This window comes from Coptis chinensis, chromosome 2, assembly GCF_015680905.1.
Source record: "Coptis chinensis isolate HL-2020 chromosome 2, ASM1568090v1, whole genome shotgun sequence".
Taxonomy (NCBI): Eukaryota; Viridiplantae; Streptophyta; class Magnoliopsida; order Ranunculales; family Ranunculaceae; genus Coptis; species Coptis chinensis.
Genome location: NC_141457.1, coordinates 77,585,069 through 77,607,224, shown reverse-complemented (window position 1 = coordinate 77,607,224; position 22,156 = coordinate 77,585,069). Strand labels below are relative to the sequence as shown.

The window sequence follows — 22,156 nt, the reverse complement described above, 5'->3', positions numbered from 1 at the left end:
CATTTACTCATGAAACTTTTTCAACAACCTCACATTCCAAGGTTTATCCATCATTCTCCCCTCCATGGTTTGCAACTTGTAAGTACCCGTCCCTCCAATGTCAACCACGGTATAGGGCCCCTCCCAATTGGCCCCCAATTTCCCCTCATTCGCTTTCTTTGTGCTGGGGGTCACTTTGCGAAGCACCAGGTCTCCCACTTTGAATCTCCTCAATCTCACCCTCTTGTTGTACTGCCTCTGGAGGCGGCGGTGATAATCTTCCAGCCTTATGCGCGCGGTGTCTCTTCTTTTTTCAGCCAAACTCATGTCCCTGGACAGGATGCCCCAGTTTGCCCCACTCTCAACAGCCCGTGTTCGGGTGGTAGCCGCTACCATTTCTGACGGTATCACGGCCTCTATGCCATATGCCAGTGAGAAAGGAGTCTCCCGAGTGGTTGTCCGCGGTGTCATTCAATATTCCCACAACACATGGTTTAATTCGTCGGCCCAAGCCCCTTTTTTATCCTCCAATTTTCTCTTGAGATTGTTGAGTATGGTTTTGTTGGAAGACTCCGCCTGTCCATTGCCTTCTGGATTGTAGGGGGCAGAGAATCCCTGTTTCACCTGATAGGCCGCCAAAAATCTCTTCACCTTAGCACCAGTGAACTGGGTTCCATTGTCTGCGATAATAGCGTAGGGCAGCCCGAACCGACATATTATGTTCTCCCACAGGAATTTGACCACTTGCACCTCTTTTACCTGTTACAGCGGCACAACCTCAATCCATTTGGTAAAGTAATCGGTAGCGGCCAATATAAATCTCCTCTTGCCCTTGGCCATGGGCAGCGGCCCCACTATATCGAGGGCGCACATCGCAAATGGCCATGGACTAGACACATTGTGCAGCGGCTCAGCTGGGGCAAATATAGACTGAGAAAACCTCTGACATTTCTCACACCTTTTGGCAAATTCCACCGCATCCCTTTTCATGTGAGGCCAAAAGTATCCTTGTGTCAGCAACCGGTGGGTATGGGTCGTTGTCCTGCCTGCTGAATGGCTCCCACAATTTCCCCTGTGTAACTCCGCGAGCACTTCTTGCACCAGTCTCGGTCCCAAGCATTTTTAGTAATGGCCCATTGAAGTTCTTGCGGTATAACTCACCTCCTATTAGCGTGTACCTCTGGGACGCCTATTCCAACCTCCTCTTCTCTCCCTTATCAATCACCTCATGTCCCGATAAGAATTGTTTTATAGGCTCCATCCATCCTTCCTCTTCTTCTACGGCACTCAATATCTCCGGAGATTCCTCGGTACTTGGTCTGTCCAATTTTCTTACTTTGATAATCCTCTCCTCTGACCTTGGCATGGCTGTGGCTACATAGGCCAGGGCATTTGCATGGCGGTTCTCCTCGCGGTTTAGATGTACGAATCGGATTTGTGTGAACTTCGCTGCCCACCTCTGTACGACTTGCAAATATCTCGCCATCTGGGGGCATCTTGCAGCGAATCCGCCGTTCGCTTAACATACCACTAGATTTGAGTCTGAGTATACAGTAAGTTCCTTCACCCCTAAACCCTCCGCCATCCTCAAGCCCGCGATCACAGCTTCATATTCTGATTTGTTGTTTGAAGCCGCGAATCCCAACTTCTTTGTTTGTTCTAGCCTATTGTTTTCCGGCGTAACCAGTACCACACCTATTCCGCTGCCTACATCTATGGCTGATCCATCCGCGAATACCCTCCAACCATTCCTCTCATCCCATGGGTTCAAGTGATCCTGTTCCTCTTCTCGCTCGGGCTCTAGGACCATCTCTTCCCCCCACGTGGGATCCTCTGCATGAAACTCTGCCAAAAATTCCGCCACTGCCTGAGCCTTCTCCGCCATCCTGGTATGATATTGGATCTCATATGAACTCAGTATCACGACCCATTTCAGCATCCTTCCTAATTTCTCAGCTCTCAAAGCTTGCTTGAGGGGCAAGTTTGTCATTACGATCACTGCGTGAGCTTCGAAATACGGTTTCAACTTCAAGGCTGAGAATATTAATGCAAGAGCGTACTTCTCCACTCGGCTGTACCTAGTCTCCGCATCTAACAAAGTCTTACTCTGGAAATACACCGGCTTCTCCATTTTATTCACCACGCGAATGAGAACCGAGCTGATTGCATACTCCGTGACCCCCAGGTACAAATACAACTTCTCTCCCGTTTCGGGCCGCGACAACAGGGGTGACTCCCCTAGATATCTTTTTAATTCTTGAAACGCTTGCTCACACTCTATTGTCCATGTAAAATCTGTGGAGTTTCTCAACAATCTATACAGCGGCCTACATTTGTCGGATGATTTTGAAATAAATCTGTTTAGGGCCGTGACTCTCCCTGCCAATCGCTGTACCTCTTTCACCGTTTGAGGTGAAGGCATTTCCACCAATGACCTTATTTGTTTGGGGTTAGCCTCTATTCCCCGCTGCGTCATGATATACCCCATATATTTTCCCGTGGTGACTCCGAACGTGCATTTCTCTGGGTTAAGTTTCAAATTGTGACTTCGCAGTATACTGAAGGTCTCCCTTAAACCCTCCAAGTGTTCTTCCTCTAACATGCTTTTCTCCACCATATCATCTATGTATATCTCGAACCTCTTTCGAATCTTGCTCTCGAACATTTTCTCCCCTAATCGCTGAAAAGTGGCTCCTGCATTTTTCAATCCAAATGGCATTCTAATATAGCAGTACGTTCCCCCTTCCACTACTAAGGATGTCTTTTCCTTGTCCGGTCCATACATTGCAACCTGGTTGTATCCCATGGATGCATCCATAAATGAAAACATTTTGAACCTCGCAGTTCTGTCCACTAACTCATCTACTCGTGGCATAGGATAACTATCCTTGGGGCACTCCGAGTTTACGTCCGTAAAGTCCACACACATCCGCACCTTGCCATTTTTCTTTGGGACCGCGACTATATTAGATAACCAGTCCGCGAACTCCACCTCTCTTATGATTCCTGCTCCTTTCAACCTGGCAACCTCCTCTCGGATTCCTTCTGCATACTTAGGTCTCATGCTCCTCATCTTCTGTCTTACTGGCTTTGCATCCTCCCTCATATGCAGTCGATGACATGCAAAATCTGGGTCCAAACCAGTGATGTCCTCTATTCCCCACGCAAACACATCCTTGCTCTCCGACAAACACTGTACCAGTTTACTTTTCCACTCTTTCGATACATTTGCCCCTATTGATGTAAATCTCTTTTCTTCCCCTGCCCCCAAATTCACTACCTCCACTTCATCTAACATCTTCGGACCCGTTGCAACCTCTTCCTCCCCCTCCACGGCCCCGCACTGTAATTGCTATGCCTGTCTTTTCCTGGGGTTAAATGATTCCCCTCCAGGTCCGCGGACTATCCTTTTAACGGTATCTTGATGACTGTTGTTCGATGCCACCTGATTGCCGCAAACTTCATACATTCCCACTGAGGTGGGAAATCGGATAACTTGGTAATAGGTTGAAGGCACCGCTTTCATCTCGTGGATCCACCTCCTTCCTAGGATCGTGTTGTACTGGGAGTTGGAGTCGACCACCATAAATCTTGAGAACACAGTCACAGGCCCTGTCGTCACTGGTAACAAAAGCTTTCCCATAAGCTCCGTGACACTCCCATTAAACCCATACAAACTGGACCGCGGCGGCCTCAGTTGCCCAGGATCAATCCTCATCTCATTTAACACCCCCCTAAACAACAAGTCCACCACACTACCACAATCAACTAGTACCCTTTTGACCATGTAATTGTCTATTGCCACCGTAATGACCAATGCATCCTCATGTGGAGTGTCGACAACTCGGAGATCTGCACTAGAAAATATAATCTTATCTTCCCCATTCAATGCCCCTGCGCTATACCACGATCCTATGTTTGATTCATTGACCTGCTGAATACTTGTCACCCTTCTTATCTTGTCTCTGTGGGCGTTATGGCTCAGGACTTCTCCATTAAAAATAACATTGATGGTTCCCAATATTCTCCCTGGAGCTGGCACCGGCTCCACATTCGGGGCCTCTGCTATAAATTCCCTCATCATTCCCTTTTCTATCAACCTCTGAACTAACCACTTTAACACATAACAATCATTAGTCTCATGATTCCGAACCTGGTGGTACGCACAGTAAGGCTTGCTTGGCATTTCGGCAGGTACAGTTCACGGTCCCTCGTACCCTTGCATGTTCTTGATCAATGGTAATATCTCACTCAACGGCCTGTTTAAAGGCGTATATTCTAACTCGCGGTATGGCTTCCTCTCCCTCTGTTCCCTTTGAGCTATCTCCCTATTCCTTTCCGGCCGTGATGTATGGCCGCGATATCGTTCATTACCTTTGTCCAACGACTCGGTCCTTCTATGATCCCCTTCTTTCTCTACCGATGACACTGCCTTCGCCCCCCTCTTAGAGTCCTTCTGCATTGAGTCCTCGTATCAAATATATTTCTCTACCTGTGGATATAACTCGTGCAGCGTCGCGATCTCATTCTTGGCAACAGACTGATGGACCCCTGTTCCAGGCCGCAGACCTCTCTCAAACGCTATCAGTGTCGTCCTCTCATCCAAATTCTCCACTTTCAAGGTCTCGGCCTTGAAGTGGCATAGATATTCTCTGACTGATTCTGCCGACCTTTGTCTCACGTTAAATAAGGCCGCGATGTCCACCATTCGCTTTTTCTGATGTATAAAATGATCTATGAACGCTTGCTCCAACTCCTGGAAATTAGTTATACTCTTGGAAGGCAACCGATAATACCAGTCCGAGGCTCCTCCTTTCAAGCTGGCCGGGAACATCATGCACCGCAACCCATCGATCGCTGACTCTTTGCCGAGTGGCATCTGTTGTCTAAAATGATGAATGTGATCTGCTGGGTCTCCAGTTCCATCGTACCTTTTGAACCTTGGTTGATTGAACCTCTTTGGCACCTCCGACGTCCATATCGCATCCGCTAGTGGGTTGCAGTTCAGTCCAACTACTACCTGACTGGCAGCGCCTGTTTGATTCTTTGTCTATTGAAGATTCGCCTCTCGATCGTTGTTTATCATCTCTTGGACTTGCTCCATTGTTAGTCCCGCAACCGGGTTCTCCACCAGATTCGGCCCGTGCTCCTCCTCTTCCTCAGCTCTCTCATTCTTTGACCCCTCACTTAGCTCTTCCCTGACCTCTCTTTCCACCCTCTCTCTATCTCTTCTCAACTCCTCATTCTCCTCTCTCAACATTTCGATCTCTTCTCGCATCAGCCGTGTTTCTTCCACCGCTCGACCCTCCTCTTATTCTTCCCCTTCCTCAATCTCTGCTTCCGGCATCGCATCTTGGACTCTCACCTTTTTTGGTTTACCCGCTGCTATCTTCGGTGCCATTTCTATGCTGCTCGTATCTTTCCCCACAGACGGTGCCAAATGTTACAACCCAATCCCTCTTATAGTCACTATTCAATAGCTCTTAAGCACTATTCCCCTCTCATTCTCTATTGGTCGCTCTCCCCTCTTTTCTTAGGTCTTCCCTGGTATCTTAATGAATCCGCCTCCCTTTTTCCTCTCTTCCTCTTTCTCTTTATATATGTTTCTTCCTCCATCAAGGCCCTCCACCTGTCCCTCCATCTCGTGGTCTCCTTCTCTCCACGTGTAGGGTTTCCCTACCGCGACCATGTGCCTTAGCTCTGATCCTATACGCCGCGGCTAAATGTCCTAAACTGCCTCGGGCACATCCACCTGCTGATGTCCATGGTCACTAATCCTACCACTACAGGTTCGGTTCTAATTCGGGTATTTATTATTTATTATGATTATTAAACAATTTCAATCATTTAAACACTAAAACTTGTTTTTATTTTTATTTTTATTTTTTTCTTTTCCTACATGATAATACTTTATGTATAATTAGTGATGTATCAACAATCATATTTACATCAATCTATGAACATATATCAATCATACACGTTAAAACATTTATCATTCATGCATGTGTAATTTAGGAACGTCTATAGTCACATTAGATCCAAATCTATCACCTATAATTTCCATTTTATAAACTGGTGGTGTATAAATTCTATTATGCAACAATATCTAATTCAATATTGTTTTCCTTGAAATAGGAAATATTTTATCATGATCCATTTTGCTGCACAAAAAATTAAACATAATTAGTACGTTAAATTGTGAATAAGTTTATATACATGTTGAGATAATACCTACTATCGTGCCGATTCAATATTCCGGATATGGCATTTACCGATACATTTGTTCATTATATTTTCTAAAGTAATATAGTTAAAGAAATATCGTGTGGAACTGTTTATGCTACACATATTGTTATTGCTATCTATGTGCTTTATAAAAAGGAGATCACCTAGCTTATTTGTTTCTACCCATATACCCATAGTGTTTGTTTTAGTGAATGCCATCCGAAAGGGATTAGAATTCAAGCTCAAGCGTTTCAAAGTGGATTACCCGCTGCGCACTAATGTGGCATGCTACTAAAGTGCAGTTAGTTAGAGCAAGATGTTCTTCTGCATATGTAAGTGACTGCATGGGTATTCTGTCAGTCAAATTTAGCGTATAGTTATTGTAGTTCTACCTAAAACATCTGTTTTCTTCTAAGACCATTGTAAAGACTGGTTCTTTGTGCAGGTAAACAGGTATGTACAATTGATTAATGCAATATATTTTGCACCAATAGTAAGTACAGGTGTTTCAACACAGTCGCTTAGTCTGTTGATCTAAATAATGATCTTGTCTATACAGTAGGTGTTAACGACTATCGTAAAGACTGGTTCTTTGTGCATATAAATAGGTATGTACTATTGACTATCTAATTTTCGGAAAAATTTATCTTCCTATAAATGATAATATGTGTATGATTGTGTTTCTATTTGTGTAAGTACAAATCAGTTTAGTGCACTCTGACTTAAGGATGAAACGAAAGTTAACTGCAGTGATGCAAGGAGGTATATAATATTACTCCGATTGCACAGAATGGTGGCTGCAATGTTCCGATAAGGGTATGGTAATTGGTCAGACTATAATAAAGAGACTTATTAGCTCCCTTGATCTAATCCATGATGTCTATTATATAGGATGGACGTAGAAGAACTGGAAATAAAACATAGAAGATATCTTCCTTTCAAAAAAAAAATCACAGGTAAGTCTGGTAAGTACAATCATACACCTTACTTGATCGTACAAACATAGAAGTGTGGTATGATGTTGTCAATTTGCAGATACATGGATGAATAGATAATGAGGAAAAGAGAAAAAGAAGAGATATATAATACCTTTCAATGAATCAACAGGAAGAACGTAGAAGATGAAAATGAGTAGAAAGAACGTAGATGGTAATAAAAAAAAAATAGTAATCAGAAGATGAGCAGGACGATGAGTAGGAAAATTCCACTTGAATCCATTTTTTTTATCTTTACCGACAAAAACCCGCGCTCAAAAATTAGTGTAATAGGAGTAAGTGTATTATCATGTAATTTAACTAATTGAGAAATTATTGCATAATAAATCACAAACATGTAATAAATTTAAGCATATATTTGCGTGCTTGATAAGTTTAAAACTTGGCACAATCTATAACCTAATTATTGCTCATAAAATAAGTAATAGTTCAATTAAAATTTATTCTACTGATCATCATCATCACTAATGTTGATTTCTGAACAACTTCATCACTCGTCATGTCAACATTAGCAAATGATGTTTGTAATTCTCTATTTTCTTGTCTAACATGTATGATATCGACATGCAGTTCTTGATTTATTTCATGAAACTGTTCATTGGCTTCTTGAAGTTGTATGATTTTGTTTGTAGCTTCTTCATGAATCTGACGCAGATGATTGATTTCGTTCCTTGCTTCTTTAAGTTGTTGTCGTATATGGCTAAGTTCTTTGAAGTTGAAATCTCTGACGTCGAATTGGTACAATTCACGAAGTGATGTGAGAGCAGCCTGTGCAACTTGATTTTTAGCTATATTTTGTGTTTCTTCCAGAGTTCCATAACATGTTTGCAATGTTGACGAATTATCATAGTCGTCACAATCTTCTTTAAATATTCCTTGTAGAATAGGAACGTCTATAGTCACATGAGATCCAAATTTATCGCCTATAATTTCCGTTTTGTAAATTGGTGGTGTATAAATTTCATTATGCAACAGTATCTGATTTAATATTGCTTTCCTTGAAATAGGAAATATTTTATCATGTTATATTTTGCTACACAAAAAATTAAACATAATTAGTACGTTAAATTGTGAATAAGTTTATATACATGTTAGCATAATATCTACTATCGTGCCGATGCAATATTCCGGATATGACATTTACCGATACATTTGTTAATTATATTTGCTAAAGTAATATGCCAAGAAATATTTCCAAATTCCAAATTCCAAATTCCATATTCCAAATTCCAAATATTTGCTAAAGTACGTGTAATCCAAATTCCAAATAATTAGAATTCAAAAATTCAAATTCCACATAACGGTATTTCCAAATTCCAAATAATTAGAATTCAAAAATTCAAATTCCACATAACGGTATTTCCAAATTCCAAATTCCACATAGCGATATTTCTTTACTATTCAACAATTCAAAAATACGCGCCATTGGCACTCTGGAAGTACTACTATTCTAGTTTGGTTGATCATTACTGATAATTTCATCAAGCAATGCTACGACTTTGAGTATGATAAATATACTCAAAATTTGGAAAGAAAGCATTGAAGAATTGTAAATTCAAGGTAATTTTTTCTAGTTATCCACGTTTATTTTTATTTTATTTTTATCTTACAGTTTACTCTAGAATCCATTGCAATTGTAAAGCTTTGGAAAGAATTTGTAAAGAGAAAATAATTGACATACCTGTAAGTTGAAAACTGGAAAGAAATTAGATTGTTGCAAAGAAGAAATCAGCGAATATTTGTGTAGTCGGATCTAGTGTTATATAGAGTTGATTTTGTTGATTTTTGAATTCTAGTTGATTTTGAATTTGAAATATTGTTCTGTATCAGAATTCCGAATTGGTTTTGAATTGGTAAGCCGTATATTTGGATTTGATTTTTTGTTTAGAAATCTATTGCTATTGCTCTGTAAAATGGGTTCGTTGAATGTGTAAATATTCACATAGCAGTACTTTAACCTTGCAAAATTCTTAGGTTGACCAATATCATTTCCAACACCCACCCCCTCCCAATAAAGGTTTTTGCTCTGTTTCTTTAGTGATTGAGATACAGTTTTAGAAGTTTTTTGAAACCTTGTATTGCAAGGTCGAGTTGTTTATTAGGGAAGTAAACTTTACTTCTATCAAGTTTTTGTGTTGAGTCTTCACTTTGATCATAATACATGAATATTTTATATGGTGAAGTGATGATAGAAATCTTTATTTGAGAGTAACATCACCACAGTCCATAGTCATTAAAATCTATTTATGAATGTGCTATTGGAAATTTTGGTATTTGTCAATATGGTGGAATTTTGATTGGAACTGTTGTTTATCCAAAAGTGAATTAGAAGGGGTGTAAGGGATTTGATGAGGTTGTTATTTCGTTCAAATCCAAGCCTAGTGGTCGAAAATTAGAGCAACAAATAATATATAGAGTAGAATAACTTGAGTATAAAAAAAATTGAAAGTTTAAAACAATCTACTGAAATAACGGACTACAGTATGATGTTTCCTCAACTAACATTGATTAAGTTGCATAGTCAAATATAAATATAAAATCAAATATGCTACTAAATTATTATTCTTGGTTATCTTCATTCGTTCTTCAAATTCTTTTCGTTGGTGGTTGCTCATCTTCTCCGTCGTTTGTGTTGTTTGAATCTTCAATGATGGTGGTCACAGTTCCATCTAGATGTGCTTTTGAATGATGTGTAATCTGATGAGTTATTTTTGTATTCCGAGATGCATTGTCACTTGGTGTTGCATCGTAGTTGTCCTGAAAGTAAAATGTGTATGGTAAGTAATGTGTAGAGATGTATTATATTGTTAAATTGTTATTGACTAAGATAAAGTATACCTTCTGATTTTGTTCAGTGTTGTCTATTTTAATTCACTAGAAAGATTTTAGAAATAGTTAGTGAATTGTTGTTCTGTTCTTTGTTGAATCTTGTTACTCTTATCTGGAATATAGTTGTGTGCCCAATTAGCCTTCCAAACTCTTTTTCAGCAATCTCTGTTCCATTCTCCTGTAAAATTAAAGTAAGATAATGATCAGTTGCGTGAAATTAAATATTAATAATTTATGATAATTTTGAAGTTGTGTATAAATCTACCTCCATTGTGAGTAATTCCTTTGCACTTTTATGAAGTAAAGATGAAGCCTCTTGTTCAAATAAAGTTGCCATTGTTGTGGCTGTGTTGTCTTATATTTCCATCTTTAGGATGTACCTACAAATTAAAAGTAAAGTTAGTCGATACAGAATTGAATATTGCATTTTACAATCTAAAGTCATGTATCATACTTTGGAATTGGTTCCACGTTGCCATGTTTTGTGCACTCGTATCTTTCTACATTGGTGGTGATTTTTTTTGCACAATGTGGGCAAGCTTTGTAATACCAACCGTTATCATGCAGTACCTTGGTTATGGATGCCTTGCATGTGAAATGTGTCTCCTGCAAATAAATATGTTTTGAATGCAAATAAATATAGTAATAAATATATTTCTATACTAAAAAAATAATAATAATAATAACAACTTACATCTGAAAAAAGATTTGTTACTGAATTTTTTTTATCTCCGAAAGAGATCTTCTGTTGTGATTGATTACTTCTTCAATAGTTTTTGATTTTTTCATTTGTGCTTCTTGTGCTTCAACTTCTATTGCGCTGTGAAAAAAATAAGTTAGTTAGTTTTTTCTATTTATTTGATTTTGTTATTTGTTCGAGTGAATAATTATAGCAGAGTGTACCTGTTTTTCAGATTTGCAATCTCTTGAATGTCTGAATTCTGATATACTTTCGTTGTTGATGTTGTAGATAGAGAATATGAACCTGTGACATTGGATTTTTCATTTAGTTTGCGTATAATGATCGACTCAGTAATAATTTGATTTTTTTTTCGACTTACTGTAAAATTCACTAATTGATGCTGAAGTGATTATTAACACAGTTTTGCCTGAAGAGTTTTTAAGTATCCAATCTTTGATTATTTTTGCGTTTTCGCCCCAAATAGTCACTTGTATTGAATTGTTCCTATACAATTACATAAAAAATTGTTGTTAGTAGAAGGCGTTAACTTCATTACTTTTACTGTTTAAATTGAAATTATCACCTTTCATCTTTCAGATATAATTCCATCATTATTGATACTGTGTTGTTTTTCTTTTTCTGCTCTACTGGTTGGCTCCATGTGCTGACTATTCCAATGATATCTGTACACAATGAAAAAAAAATTGTGTTATAGAAGACATACTTTGTAGACATCACATCTTATATTTATGATTAATTACATATGTTTTTTTTTACCTGTTAGGTGCTTGTTGTCTTTTCTCGATGACACCTTTGTGAAATCTACAAAGTCAAATTGTTGTTTTGGGAATTGAGTGTCGAATTCTCTGTTTGGCTTCACGATTGTATTCCATTTGAACTTGATGATGTAGGGATGATTCATTGGACGGTATGTCACATTGTCAAATATTTTGAGTGTTGAAAAGTCTTCGATGTGGTAGATTTGCATCTCTTTCAGCTGCGGTTTATATTTGCCCATAATGAAACTTGGAATTTTTGCATGTATCTAATCTCCCTGTTAAACAATAAAATCATGTTACTTCTATTTGTATGAGTTTGACGTAGTGAAATAAAAAGATTAGCTTATACTTACATGTTCGTCTAACAGTAACGCGTCTAAGCTTTTGACTGTATTGGCAGTGTAGTCAATTGCTTCCCAGATTCTGCTTACTTTGACCTTGATTTTGTAATTTCCATTGGACTCTTTGATTTCCTTGATTTTGGTGTATTCTTTTTCAGCCATATTCCTGAAAATTGGTCAGGAGTCAATTACATTACATGCACGTACGTCATATTGATTGATGTTGGTTTAAGTTCGATTGTCTGTAATAAGTTTGTGCAGTAAAGATTGTTCTTGAGAATAATGAAATAAGAGAATTGAATTATTGGTATCTAGTTCCTAGGTTTAAGTTAGATGCATACATATCTGTGTAAGGTAAATAGTTTGATGATTATAGAACAGTATAGAGAAAACATACCTTTAGGCAGTCAATTAATAGACCAATACTATCTAGATGAATTAACTCGGAGGATAGAAAAGTTATAAGAAACTACTTCTCCATAATGCCTTTTATATAGACTATTTTGTTTGTTGTTCGAATATGGTTTTCTGTTTTGATTTGTAATATGTTTATAAATTGATTTGGATTTGTGTCCGCAGCAATTCTAATACCTATCTAAATAGGACTCTTACAGATGCCACAAAATAGGAACATGGACACTGTCTTTAATTATTTGGGCTGAATTCTAATGCCTATCTAAATAGGATTCTTAGAGATGCCACAAAATTGGAAAGTTGCAAAGTATGGACACTGTCTTTAATTATTTGGGTTGGACTATTTTATAATTTAATTGAGTGGAGTGTGCATTTTTCATATTGCAAATGCATTGTCGTATGTATATCCAAGTAGTAATGTCTTGTTTATAGGGACATTGTCACATACATTTTGGATTCATTTCAACAGGATACACAATTCCATCAGGTTGGAAAATCATGGTCTGCTCTCCTACCATTCATCTAAACCCTGAGAAATACGAAGATCCCCTTGCCTTCAATCCATGGCGATGGGAGGTGGGTGCTTATTGTAGCATTTTCAAGTGTATTTGTTGGACTGCTGCTTGTTCTGGCTCGAAACACTTTAGCAACCCCAGTGCTTGGCCATCATGTAGCTATTTCAAGTGTCTTACTTCTGAGTCAGTATTTTTGTGCCTTGGTAACGTTGTTTCAATACTGCTGAGCATCACCCCTTGTTCTTGTGATCCAGCTTATATATAGCTTCAAAATAATGTTGGCCACTGATCAAAATTCATTTTTGGCTATGAGATTTTGGACATGTACTAAATTCGACGTTATAATTGAGGGATTAGCGTGGGCAGTTCGATATCACAATGGGATAAGTGGCATGTGCTAATCCTCCGATTCATTTACATGTACCTGTGCGTCACGAACTCTACCTCCACAAAAAAGGGAAAAACAATTCTTTTTAACTCTGCCGGCAATTTTCATACATTACTTTGAATGGGTATTGGAGCTTGGTTTGATCAACACGATTGATGCTTGTTCTTGGTTGTATATTGTGACCTTTACAATTTTAACCATAAGCTGAAAATTCTTAGTTCATATGCTGATGCTGCGAAGGGATTGGTGACACGTGGATGGATTACAAAAATTGAAAAGCATGGGTGCTTTGTGAAATTTTACAATGGAGTCCAAGGATTTGCTTCAAGGTTAGCTATCTTAATCTTTCATATAGCGTACTTTAGATTTAGCTAGTTTATTTGTTAAACACATATATGCTTACATAGATAGGTTGCTGAAAATAAATGTCAACTGTATTGAATGTGAAATTGTAGACTACAAAAACATAGCCAAAAGGTATTGTTTTCTATTCGGTATGGTCTGTTATCAATACACTTGTAGGTGATCATAGAAAATGGTTTCTTAATTTTGTGAATCACTTTGATCAATTTTGTAATTATTGCCATTTGTTTGTTTTACTTTTTTAAACGGCTTAGTAGAATTTTAAGCTGATCTTAACAAAGGATTACATATACATTTTTTTATTGGGCTTATGCTTGCTCTAGTTTCAAGAGAGAACTTGGGACATCTTGTCACATGACGGAATTTGGGTTATTGAATGTTCTCTATGGCTTGTGTGTAAAGAGGCCTGGTAGCTCCTTGCTACAATTCTATTCTGTAACTCAATCGAGGATTTGGATTAGTGAATACATTGAATGTTCCCAACCAAAATAGAAGTTATTACATTGTATGTTGCCAACCAACAAAATGTTATATACAATTGAAACACAGGAATGGCTGTCATATCGCATTTGAAGTCAAGACGCTAGAGAGAGAGAGAGAAGAGAGGCCTTTGAATAGCCGCACCACAGACAATCTAATGTGTCGTTAAGTATATCAATATTCTGAATTTCTGATTAATCTTGTAATATTGAAGCTAACGTTGACTCATGAAAGTGAATCTCATCTCCATGATATGCACATTCCTGATTGTGATTATCAGACTTGATCCATGAAAATCGGAAGGGATGCCATTGTTCTTACCCAGACTGCCAAATCGAGATCTATAGGTTTCCTGCCACAATCATTAAATGAAGGCAAAGATGTAAGTTATCACCAATTTCTTATGTTTGTTTTCCTTGTTTTGCTTTATCTAATTAATTGATATGACTGTAGATTTTGGAAATTCCAATTGTAAGCTATGCTAGGCAGGGCCTTACGATGGAATTTGACTTAAGCGCGTTCATACTGACCTTTAGCTAAATATAATCTGAGAATTATAAAGGAATTTTCACCTTTTGATGAGTAATTCATTGCGACACTATTACTCTTAGAGGGGTTGGGACACAAATATACATATGGAATTTGGATGAATGGGGGTCGGATTACTGTTTGGATTGGTCGTATGGAAAGGATACTTTGTCTGAAGGTGACATTTTTATTCGGTCTAGAAGGATCAGGATGCGTCCTGGTCAGATCAGCCAGAAGGTTGGTAATTATCACATTCTATTTGAAGTCTGAAACATTTCTGTAGGAAGAAGGTTTTGTAGTTTTCTTTAAGTTATAAATCAACTTATTATACCGCATATAGTTTATTATCTTACTCTACTGCTTTTAGTTTATATGGGTTGATTTTTTTTTAGTTATTACTTTTGCAATTAGTATTTGTTATTTCAGTTTTTCCTTTTTTTTTTCTTATAGGTCCCTTTGGACTATTCCCTCCGATCCTACTGAGAAGTTATCTTTTTGGATCCTCGATTGAAGATCAAGGTTCAAGGGTCACTGGTAACTTCATAGTCCATATTGTTAATGTTATTGTTCACTTTCTGGTTGCATTTCATATAACTTGTTTCATTGATTGATGGATGACTTCTTTTGAGGTCAAAAGTTGTCCATTGGCAAAATCTTTGAATAAGACGGCTATTAGAAAAGGTCATATCCTGGGAAAACCTGTTCAGCTCATTCTTGGTCGTTCTCAAGTAGAATGGCAAAGGATGAATAGTGGAATATTTTTGTATTGGCATGGCTGATTGATTGAGGTGAGCTATTTTCAATTGCTTCTTATGGTTATAATTCTTTTTGGTCTGGTAAAGGGTCACCGTCAATAATTAACTTTTACTATATGCAATAGAAAGTTATTTTTTTTAGTAAAAAAATTCAGCCATGTGTGGTGATTTTAATTGACGGAGGTAGGAATGAGTTTGGGGGGCAAGTGTATATGCAACTTCACACAAATATATAGCATAGCATCCAAATATGGTTAGTTCTCTGAAAGAGTATCCCTGGATGATGACTAGGTCTGGAAAGCCACCCTCTGTTCATGAGGTTAAAAGGACTGCAGATATTATATCATTGGAAGGATGGCATACCTTATGGAGAGGTCTCAGATCAGGAGTAGTGCGGGATTCTATTTTGCTTAGCCCATAAATGTTCCAGATATGTGGAAGTGGGTCCATGTCTTCCATTTTACCACCATCATCATCACTATCATCATTTGTCCCATTTTTTTTTATTGCTGACACTTACATTACACACTAATTCTCGCACATCCCACATATAAAACGCCAGTTAAATGCTTTCTATGCTGCTTTGAAAAAGACACTGTTTTCAATTATAATCTTCCATTGTGTTTGATGGTCAGGTATGTTGAAGAAATTGGTATGTTGTCACCTTGGGTTGCCAGTGTTGCAAAAGCTGGAGTATCCGGTTCAAGAGCTATTGTCGCTTCTCATTGTTTTAAAACAATACCCAAAAGTCGATCGAAGGTGTATTGTGCTCCCAAAGGTAATTTGATACATATTATACATGGTTAAATTAAATAAAATTGTCCTTCCCCTTTGTTTTCTGTAGTTGTTGCTAACTCGAATTATCCTTTCCTCTACAATAAATTTATTGTGTTATCTACTTCGTCGCAGTACGTCTCCCAAGAAAGAAAGCTTCTAAAATGGAAACAGCCAGGATATTGGGTTAAGAGAGTTTCAGGGATCTACCTAAAAGATAGAGGAAATAAAAAATGCAGATCGGAGTGGACCAAAAGGAATAATAAATGCCATTGGGATATATATCATCGTTGGGTGGGGTTACCTTGTTGGTATCATGTTTACTAAGGTAATCAACTTAATTTATTATGTATAAGTCAGTAATAGAAATAGAAAATACATAGTGTTTAAAATTGATTAAAAAAATAATCATGAGAATATATATGTCTTGCAATGCCTTCAGCTTTGACATTATTATCTCATGTGTGCACAATAAAAAGAATGTATTAGAATTTAGTTAGATATAAAAATAAAATAAAAATATGTATGCGAGTGCAATTGGTCGTAATACATTTGTGTTTGATAATCTTACCATGTGATTGAGCTGTGTTGCTTGCTGTTCTTCAATTTCCATGTGTAGCCGCTATGAAATTTATTCTGAAAAGTTTGATAATAACATTTGGTCAGTGGTATTAAATATATATTCATAGATTAAGAGATGTTGTGTTCGGATCATGTCTAGTTGACATACCTATTAATAGATTGTTGAAAACCTCATGGTAAACAATGTTCTCTGTATGACCGTATGGTTTATTTTCTTTATTGTCTATCAATATCTTTAATCCTTCTCGTGACGTGGTATGGGAAACAACAACATACAGTTGTCCATGGCTGAAAATGGGTATAGGAAGGTAGATTCCAACATGTTTTAGAGTTTGACCCTGGCTCTTGTTGATTGTCATCGCAAAGCAAATTTTTACGGGAAACTGTCGTCGTCTTAGAATGAAAGGCCATTTTGATTCGTTTGAAGACATGACGATGTAATGGATGGGAACCCTTTTTCCGATATTCCTTCCTGTTATAATTTGTGCCTCGATAACCCTTTCTCCTAGTTTAGTGACGATCAGCCTTGTGCCATTGCACATGCCCATACTCGGGTTTGTGTTTCTGAGGAGCATAATGGGTATGCCACGCTTCCGCTCGAGTGCATGATTTGGAATCCCAGACAACTCTATCGTATTAAAGAACTCTGTCGGATACAAAATATCTTGATTTTGAATATTTCCACACATTGGGCTTATTGAGTCCGCACTCAGGTATTTTTTATAGTCTCCTTCCAATGTCGAAAGGACGAATGAGTTAACTTCGTCGACACAATCATTTCTTGGTGTCAAAATGCATCTGTCTCTCAAGTATTCCAGCTTCGTATAGTTGTTCTCAATGTCAGGGTACATGCTAGACATGATTTCTTTAATGCCGTTCTCTCCAGGCGGAATGAGAAGATCGTCTGGGATTTTTATCCAAGTTGGCTCTTTGTTACTATTAAGAGCAATTGTAGGCAACTTTCCTTCTCCTAAATCGAGGACCCACTTGCTGAATTTGGATATGGACTCAACCATTTCTATATCAAGGTCTTCGTCTCTAAGTCGCATATTTTTTGTCAGTAGATAAACCTTGCATTGGTCCCACAAGTGAGATCTAGTTAGTGAAGTGCAGACCACTTGTTCTCTTTTTCCTTTTGCGATAACGGGTAGAGTTTGCCTAAAATCTCCTCCCTAGAGTACTGTTTTTCCTCCAAAGACTTTTGTATTGGATTGTGGATCTTTAAATTGCATCAGATCTCTCAAGGTTTTGTCCACTGCTTCAAAAGCATCTTTATGATTCATTGGTGCCTCATCCCACACAATAAGATCCATTTCGCATATGAGTTCAGCCAAATGGCTGCCTTGGCCGATGTTGCAACATGAGTATTCATCAATGTCTATAGGAATTTTCAATCTGGAATGTGCAGTTCTTCCTCCAGGCATTAATAGAGATGCTATACCTGAAGAAGCTACTGCCAACACAATTTTCCCCTGTGATCTCAATCTCGCTAGGATTGTGTTCCAAAGGAATGTTTTCCCAGTTCCTCCGCTGCCATACACAAAAAATAGGCCTCCTATTTTTTCCTCTACTGCATTGATAATTGCGTCAAAAACTCTCATTTGATCACTGTTTAGCTGTTTGTGATGCTCGGAGAACTCTTTGTCGAGGGCTACCCTATTGTAGCACAGCTCTTCTTGAAGCAATTTGTTACCTTTACCAACATCATACTCTTTCGACATGTCAGGAATTAGTTTTTCTGAAAAGTCTTTGAGTTTTTTATTGTACTTGTTTAATAATCTCTCAATCTTGTAGAGTGCACAATTTTGAATTTCCTCATTAGTGAGTGTCAGTTCATCGTTCATGAGTCTGTTTCTTTCGTTAAAAAGAATGTCCTTAGAAAGTAATTTCCAATTTATGTTCCATAGTTCCAAAGGATCGGTTATCTCACAGTACATCAAAAGAGTGACGAACATTTGCCTCAATGTTTTTGGTAATGTTGAAATTGCTGCTTCTTTGATTGCTTCATGCCATTCACCATCGTCTTCCAACAGTCCTAGTGCGAGGCACGCTGACTTGTAGGTCGGATGCACTTTTCCATTTACTGTTCTTATCTCTTTAAAGTTCGTTGGACCCTTCATCGTGTTAAGAAGTAGACGAAGATAAAACTGTTCACCTGTTGTCGGTGGGGTATAGTATATCCTGCCTATAGTTCTTCCTGATTTCCTTCTTGTCCATTTCTTGTCACTGTTTGCATCCTAGACCCATTTTGTAGGAAATTCAGCATATGTCAATTGCCTTGCATCTTCGTTCTCTACATTTGTCTTCATCCACTCGGTGAATTGAGTGTTGTGCACTCCACTCCTATTTGCCACATCAGGTATATAATCACTATCTTGGTATATGATAGGTTGTTGGTTTTCCAAGTGGAATGAAAGACGTTCGACTGCTGGGTTTCGATATTGAATGTGAAAATCGAGAATTCTCCAAGCTGCCTCATGTGCTGATAGATAACGACAGTCTTGATATTGTTTGACCTCGTCAACTTCACGTATAACCTGTTCTCCATTTGATTCGCCATTCTGGATGTTCTCCTCAATAACAAATGTTGCTCTTACCACCACCCTTGTGCACATATTTGAACAAATACTTAACAGACTTTCCTTGGTTGCAGAATTCGACATTTATGTGTGCTTGGTATTTGACGATCAAATCTCTGTTGTACAGAGCAACCCAACTGTTATCAACTTTTTTCCCTTTCTTTGTTATAGCGAATTTGGAATCATTTCTTCTCATGTAAGCAGCAAATCCTTTTTCATCTATGGTTGTTTTCATTTGCAAAAAATCTCTTTGGGAATTTCCTAGTGCATTTATTTTCATCCATGCAAGGAGATTTTTCATTTTCTGTGCCACATGGACCATGTATCATGTATTGGACTACGGCTTGAAATCCTAATGGATCATCGACTTCATCAGGCAGCTCGGCAGAGATGATTGTTTGGATGTCTGATAGAGTTTTCAGTTTGTCGTGCAGGAACAACAATATATGAGCATGTGGTAGTCCCCTTTTTTGAAATTCAATTGTGTAAACAACTGCAAAGAGGAAATCAGTTAGATTAAATACACAAAAAGGTAATAAGGACAGAGAAACAAAAGTCTCTATTGACTTAGAGGCTAAAGTTTGAAGTTCAAAGTCCAAATGAAAATAAATAATTAGCCACTTTGGCTGATGTTAATATTAATTAATATATAGTTAATTAGGAAGTTCAACTAAAATTGAATAAATTAGATTCGTCAGTGAGACAGAAGGAGAGACATCTAGAAAATAACTACCATAACCTTTCCGAAGTGTTGACCTCGACATAAATCGTCCATGAGTTGATCTAGCTTGATCTTAAATGCCTGAGCTACAATTAATGGGTCATCTTATGGTTTTAGCCCCACTAAGGTGGTGAATTCTTCTATCTCTAGCCATTTAGAATTACAGGTAAATGTGATGAAAAGATTTGGTGATCCTGCATATCTACAAATAGCAATTGCGTCTTGATAGCTTTGAACCATATATCTTGGACCTCCTGTAAATGAAGAAGGTAGAACTAATTTTTTTCCAACTGAAGCTGGTGTTGTTTCTCCGAGAACAACTGCATCTTGGAGACCTTGGTATAATTCTGATATGATCTTTTTCTGGTTATCACGTATCCAACATAGACGGAGCTCCACTACGCTTGTTTCTGCATCAACTACTAACTGGCTCAAAAGACGTCCACCTCTCATCAGTGTATGTCCTTCATTTTTTCTATGTTGAAGCCTGTAAGCATAGAATTCTCTAATGCTTACTGTATTGCGTTTTGTCAGCTTACCTCCACGTACATTATTTTTTAAAATGTTCAAATGGAAACCGTCTTCTCCAAATGGAAAAAGAATAGGATACTGCATAGCCATAAAGGTTGGTTGTAACTCATTCATCCTTTTTAAGCCTTATGATCTTTTCTCGACAATTACATCTCTATCGTTATTATTTTCATTTCCGTCTCTAACAATTAATCCAGCGACTTCTGCTGCCTCTAGTATGTTGTACTACCTTGCATCCTTGTTTTGCGTTCCAATGATTCTCAAGCGCACGTGGATCAAATCAGACTCTCGGAATCTTTCTCTTGCTGTTTTGAAAGATTTTATTAGATTATTCTCAACATTGAACATTTTTATCAATCTGTCGACAATTTCTTTATCTATGTTTTTCGGATCTTCTTTTTCTTTTCTTTTCAAAAAATCCACTCGGTTTTGAACTTCGTTTTCTGTGTCATGTATATATAACTGAGCAAATCTTGGCTTCTGGCCTAGCATTGGCAGTAAAGAACCTATCTTATGATGATTTTGCCCGGTCAATTTGAAAACATAGGGTCCACGACCTTTTTTGTTTATATCCTTGTCTATTTTTCCGCCCATATATGTCATAGCAAACATCGTATTGTATGACCGTATATTTTCTCTGAATTTTCTTGATCTAGGTCCCCCATTGTAGTCCATGAGCTGCTTTAGAAAACTCAGAGGTTCTTTTAGTAATGGCAATTTTACCTTCCCTTGTTGGCAACAGATGGTGAACTTTGGATTCTTGGGTCTCCTATATTTTGTGTTCCTTTCCTCATACCAAAGTATAGCACCACAGTGAGAGCAGACACTCGAAGGTCCTCTGAAATTCCATGGCATAGAGAATTTTCCTAAAAATGAAATGCACACATGTTAATAATATAAATTAATTTAGCAAAACAATAATACAATTAGAACTTACTATTGGTGACAACTTTGCCTTGATTGTTCTGTTGATCCGTAAACATCTCGTCTGCTAAATTGTCATTGTCTATAGCATTAATAAGGTGTTAACAAATGATTTTGTGATATACACTAAGAAATGCATTAATAAGTTATTACCGATTGTATCATAATCAATTTCCATATGATCATCGCTTGCCAAGGTTGTGGCATTCGTGTATATAGTCGAAATCTCTTGTGAACTTTGTGTATTGCAAGAGCCAATATCTGGACGTACAGATGAGAAAAGTAAGAATCCTAAAAGTTTTATTTCATAAATATATTATCATATTTTCAATATTGTACCTGATTGATATTGAGGAAGATTTGCATATTGAGTCTACTGGAATAGTGATCGTGAGATTGGATGTGATGGGTGGACATTGGTATATCCAATTGCTGCACACATAATGATGTAAGTAACTTCTTGTAAAAGGAAAAGAGTAAACCAAGAGGGTCTGGGAATGCTTGAAACAAACACCATCATGAAATGAAGATTTGTGTATGGAACATAAGAGGTATAAATGATCAAAATAAAGCAAGGGAGGTAAATAAGCTTAGACTAGAATTCAAACTCTGTATTTTGGGATTGATAGAAACTAAAGTGAAACAACATAACTTTAGGTTTTTGAGTGCACTTTGTTGTCCTCAGTGGGAATTTGTGCACAACTATGGGTCAGCAGATAGTGGAAGAGTATGGATAGCATGGAATTCTAGCTTAGTCTCATTAACAAAGCTC

The 22,156-nt window shown here is 37.8% G+C and overlaps 3 protein-coding genes and 1 long non-coding RNA gene across 4 annotated transcripts; 1 reads left to right on the top strand and 3 right to left on the bottom strand.

Annotated features, from left to right (window-relative positions):
- Positions 1-3,331: 3,331 nt before the first annotated feature.
- LOC147517989 (uncharacterized) lies at positions 3,332-4,687 on the bottom strand. The gene is made up of 2 exons (XM_086593770.1): positions 4,472-4,687; positions 3,332-4,081 (listed from the first exon to the last, which is right to left on the bottom strand). The coding sequence occupies exons 1-2, from the start codon at positions 4,685-4,687 to the stop codon at positions 3,332-3,334; spliced, it is 966 nt and encodes a 321-aa protein (XP_086449896.1).
- Positions 4,688-14,597: 9,910 nt separating this feature from the next.
- Positions 14,598-15,274, top strand: LOC147517988 (uncharacterized). The gene is made up of 3 exons (XR_015213975.1): positions 14,598-14,755; positions 14,969-15,052; positions 15,148-15,274. It is a non-coding gene; the product is annotated as an uncharacterized LOC147517988 (long non-coding RNA).
- Positions 15,275-16,730: 1,456 nt separating this feature from the next.
- Positions 16,731-17,678, bottom strand: LOC147517987 (uncharacterized). The gene has a single exon (XM_086593769.1). It carries the CDS (start codon positions 17,676-17,678, stop codon positions 16,731-16,733), a length of 948 nt encoding a protein of 315 aa, XP_086449895.1.
- A 123-nt stretch (positions 17,679-17,801) lies between these two features.
- LOC147517986 (uncharacterized) lies at positions 17,802-18,749 on the bottom strand. The gene has a single exon (XM_086593768.1). The coding sequence runs from the start codon at positions 18,747-18,749 to the stop codon at positions 17,802-17,804; it is 948 nt and encodes a 315-aa protein (XP_086449894.1).
- Between the last annotated feature and the right edge of the window lie 3,407 nt (positions 18,750-22,156).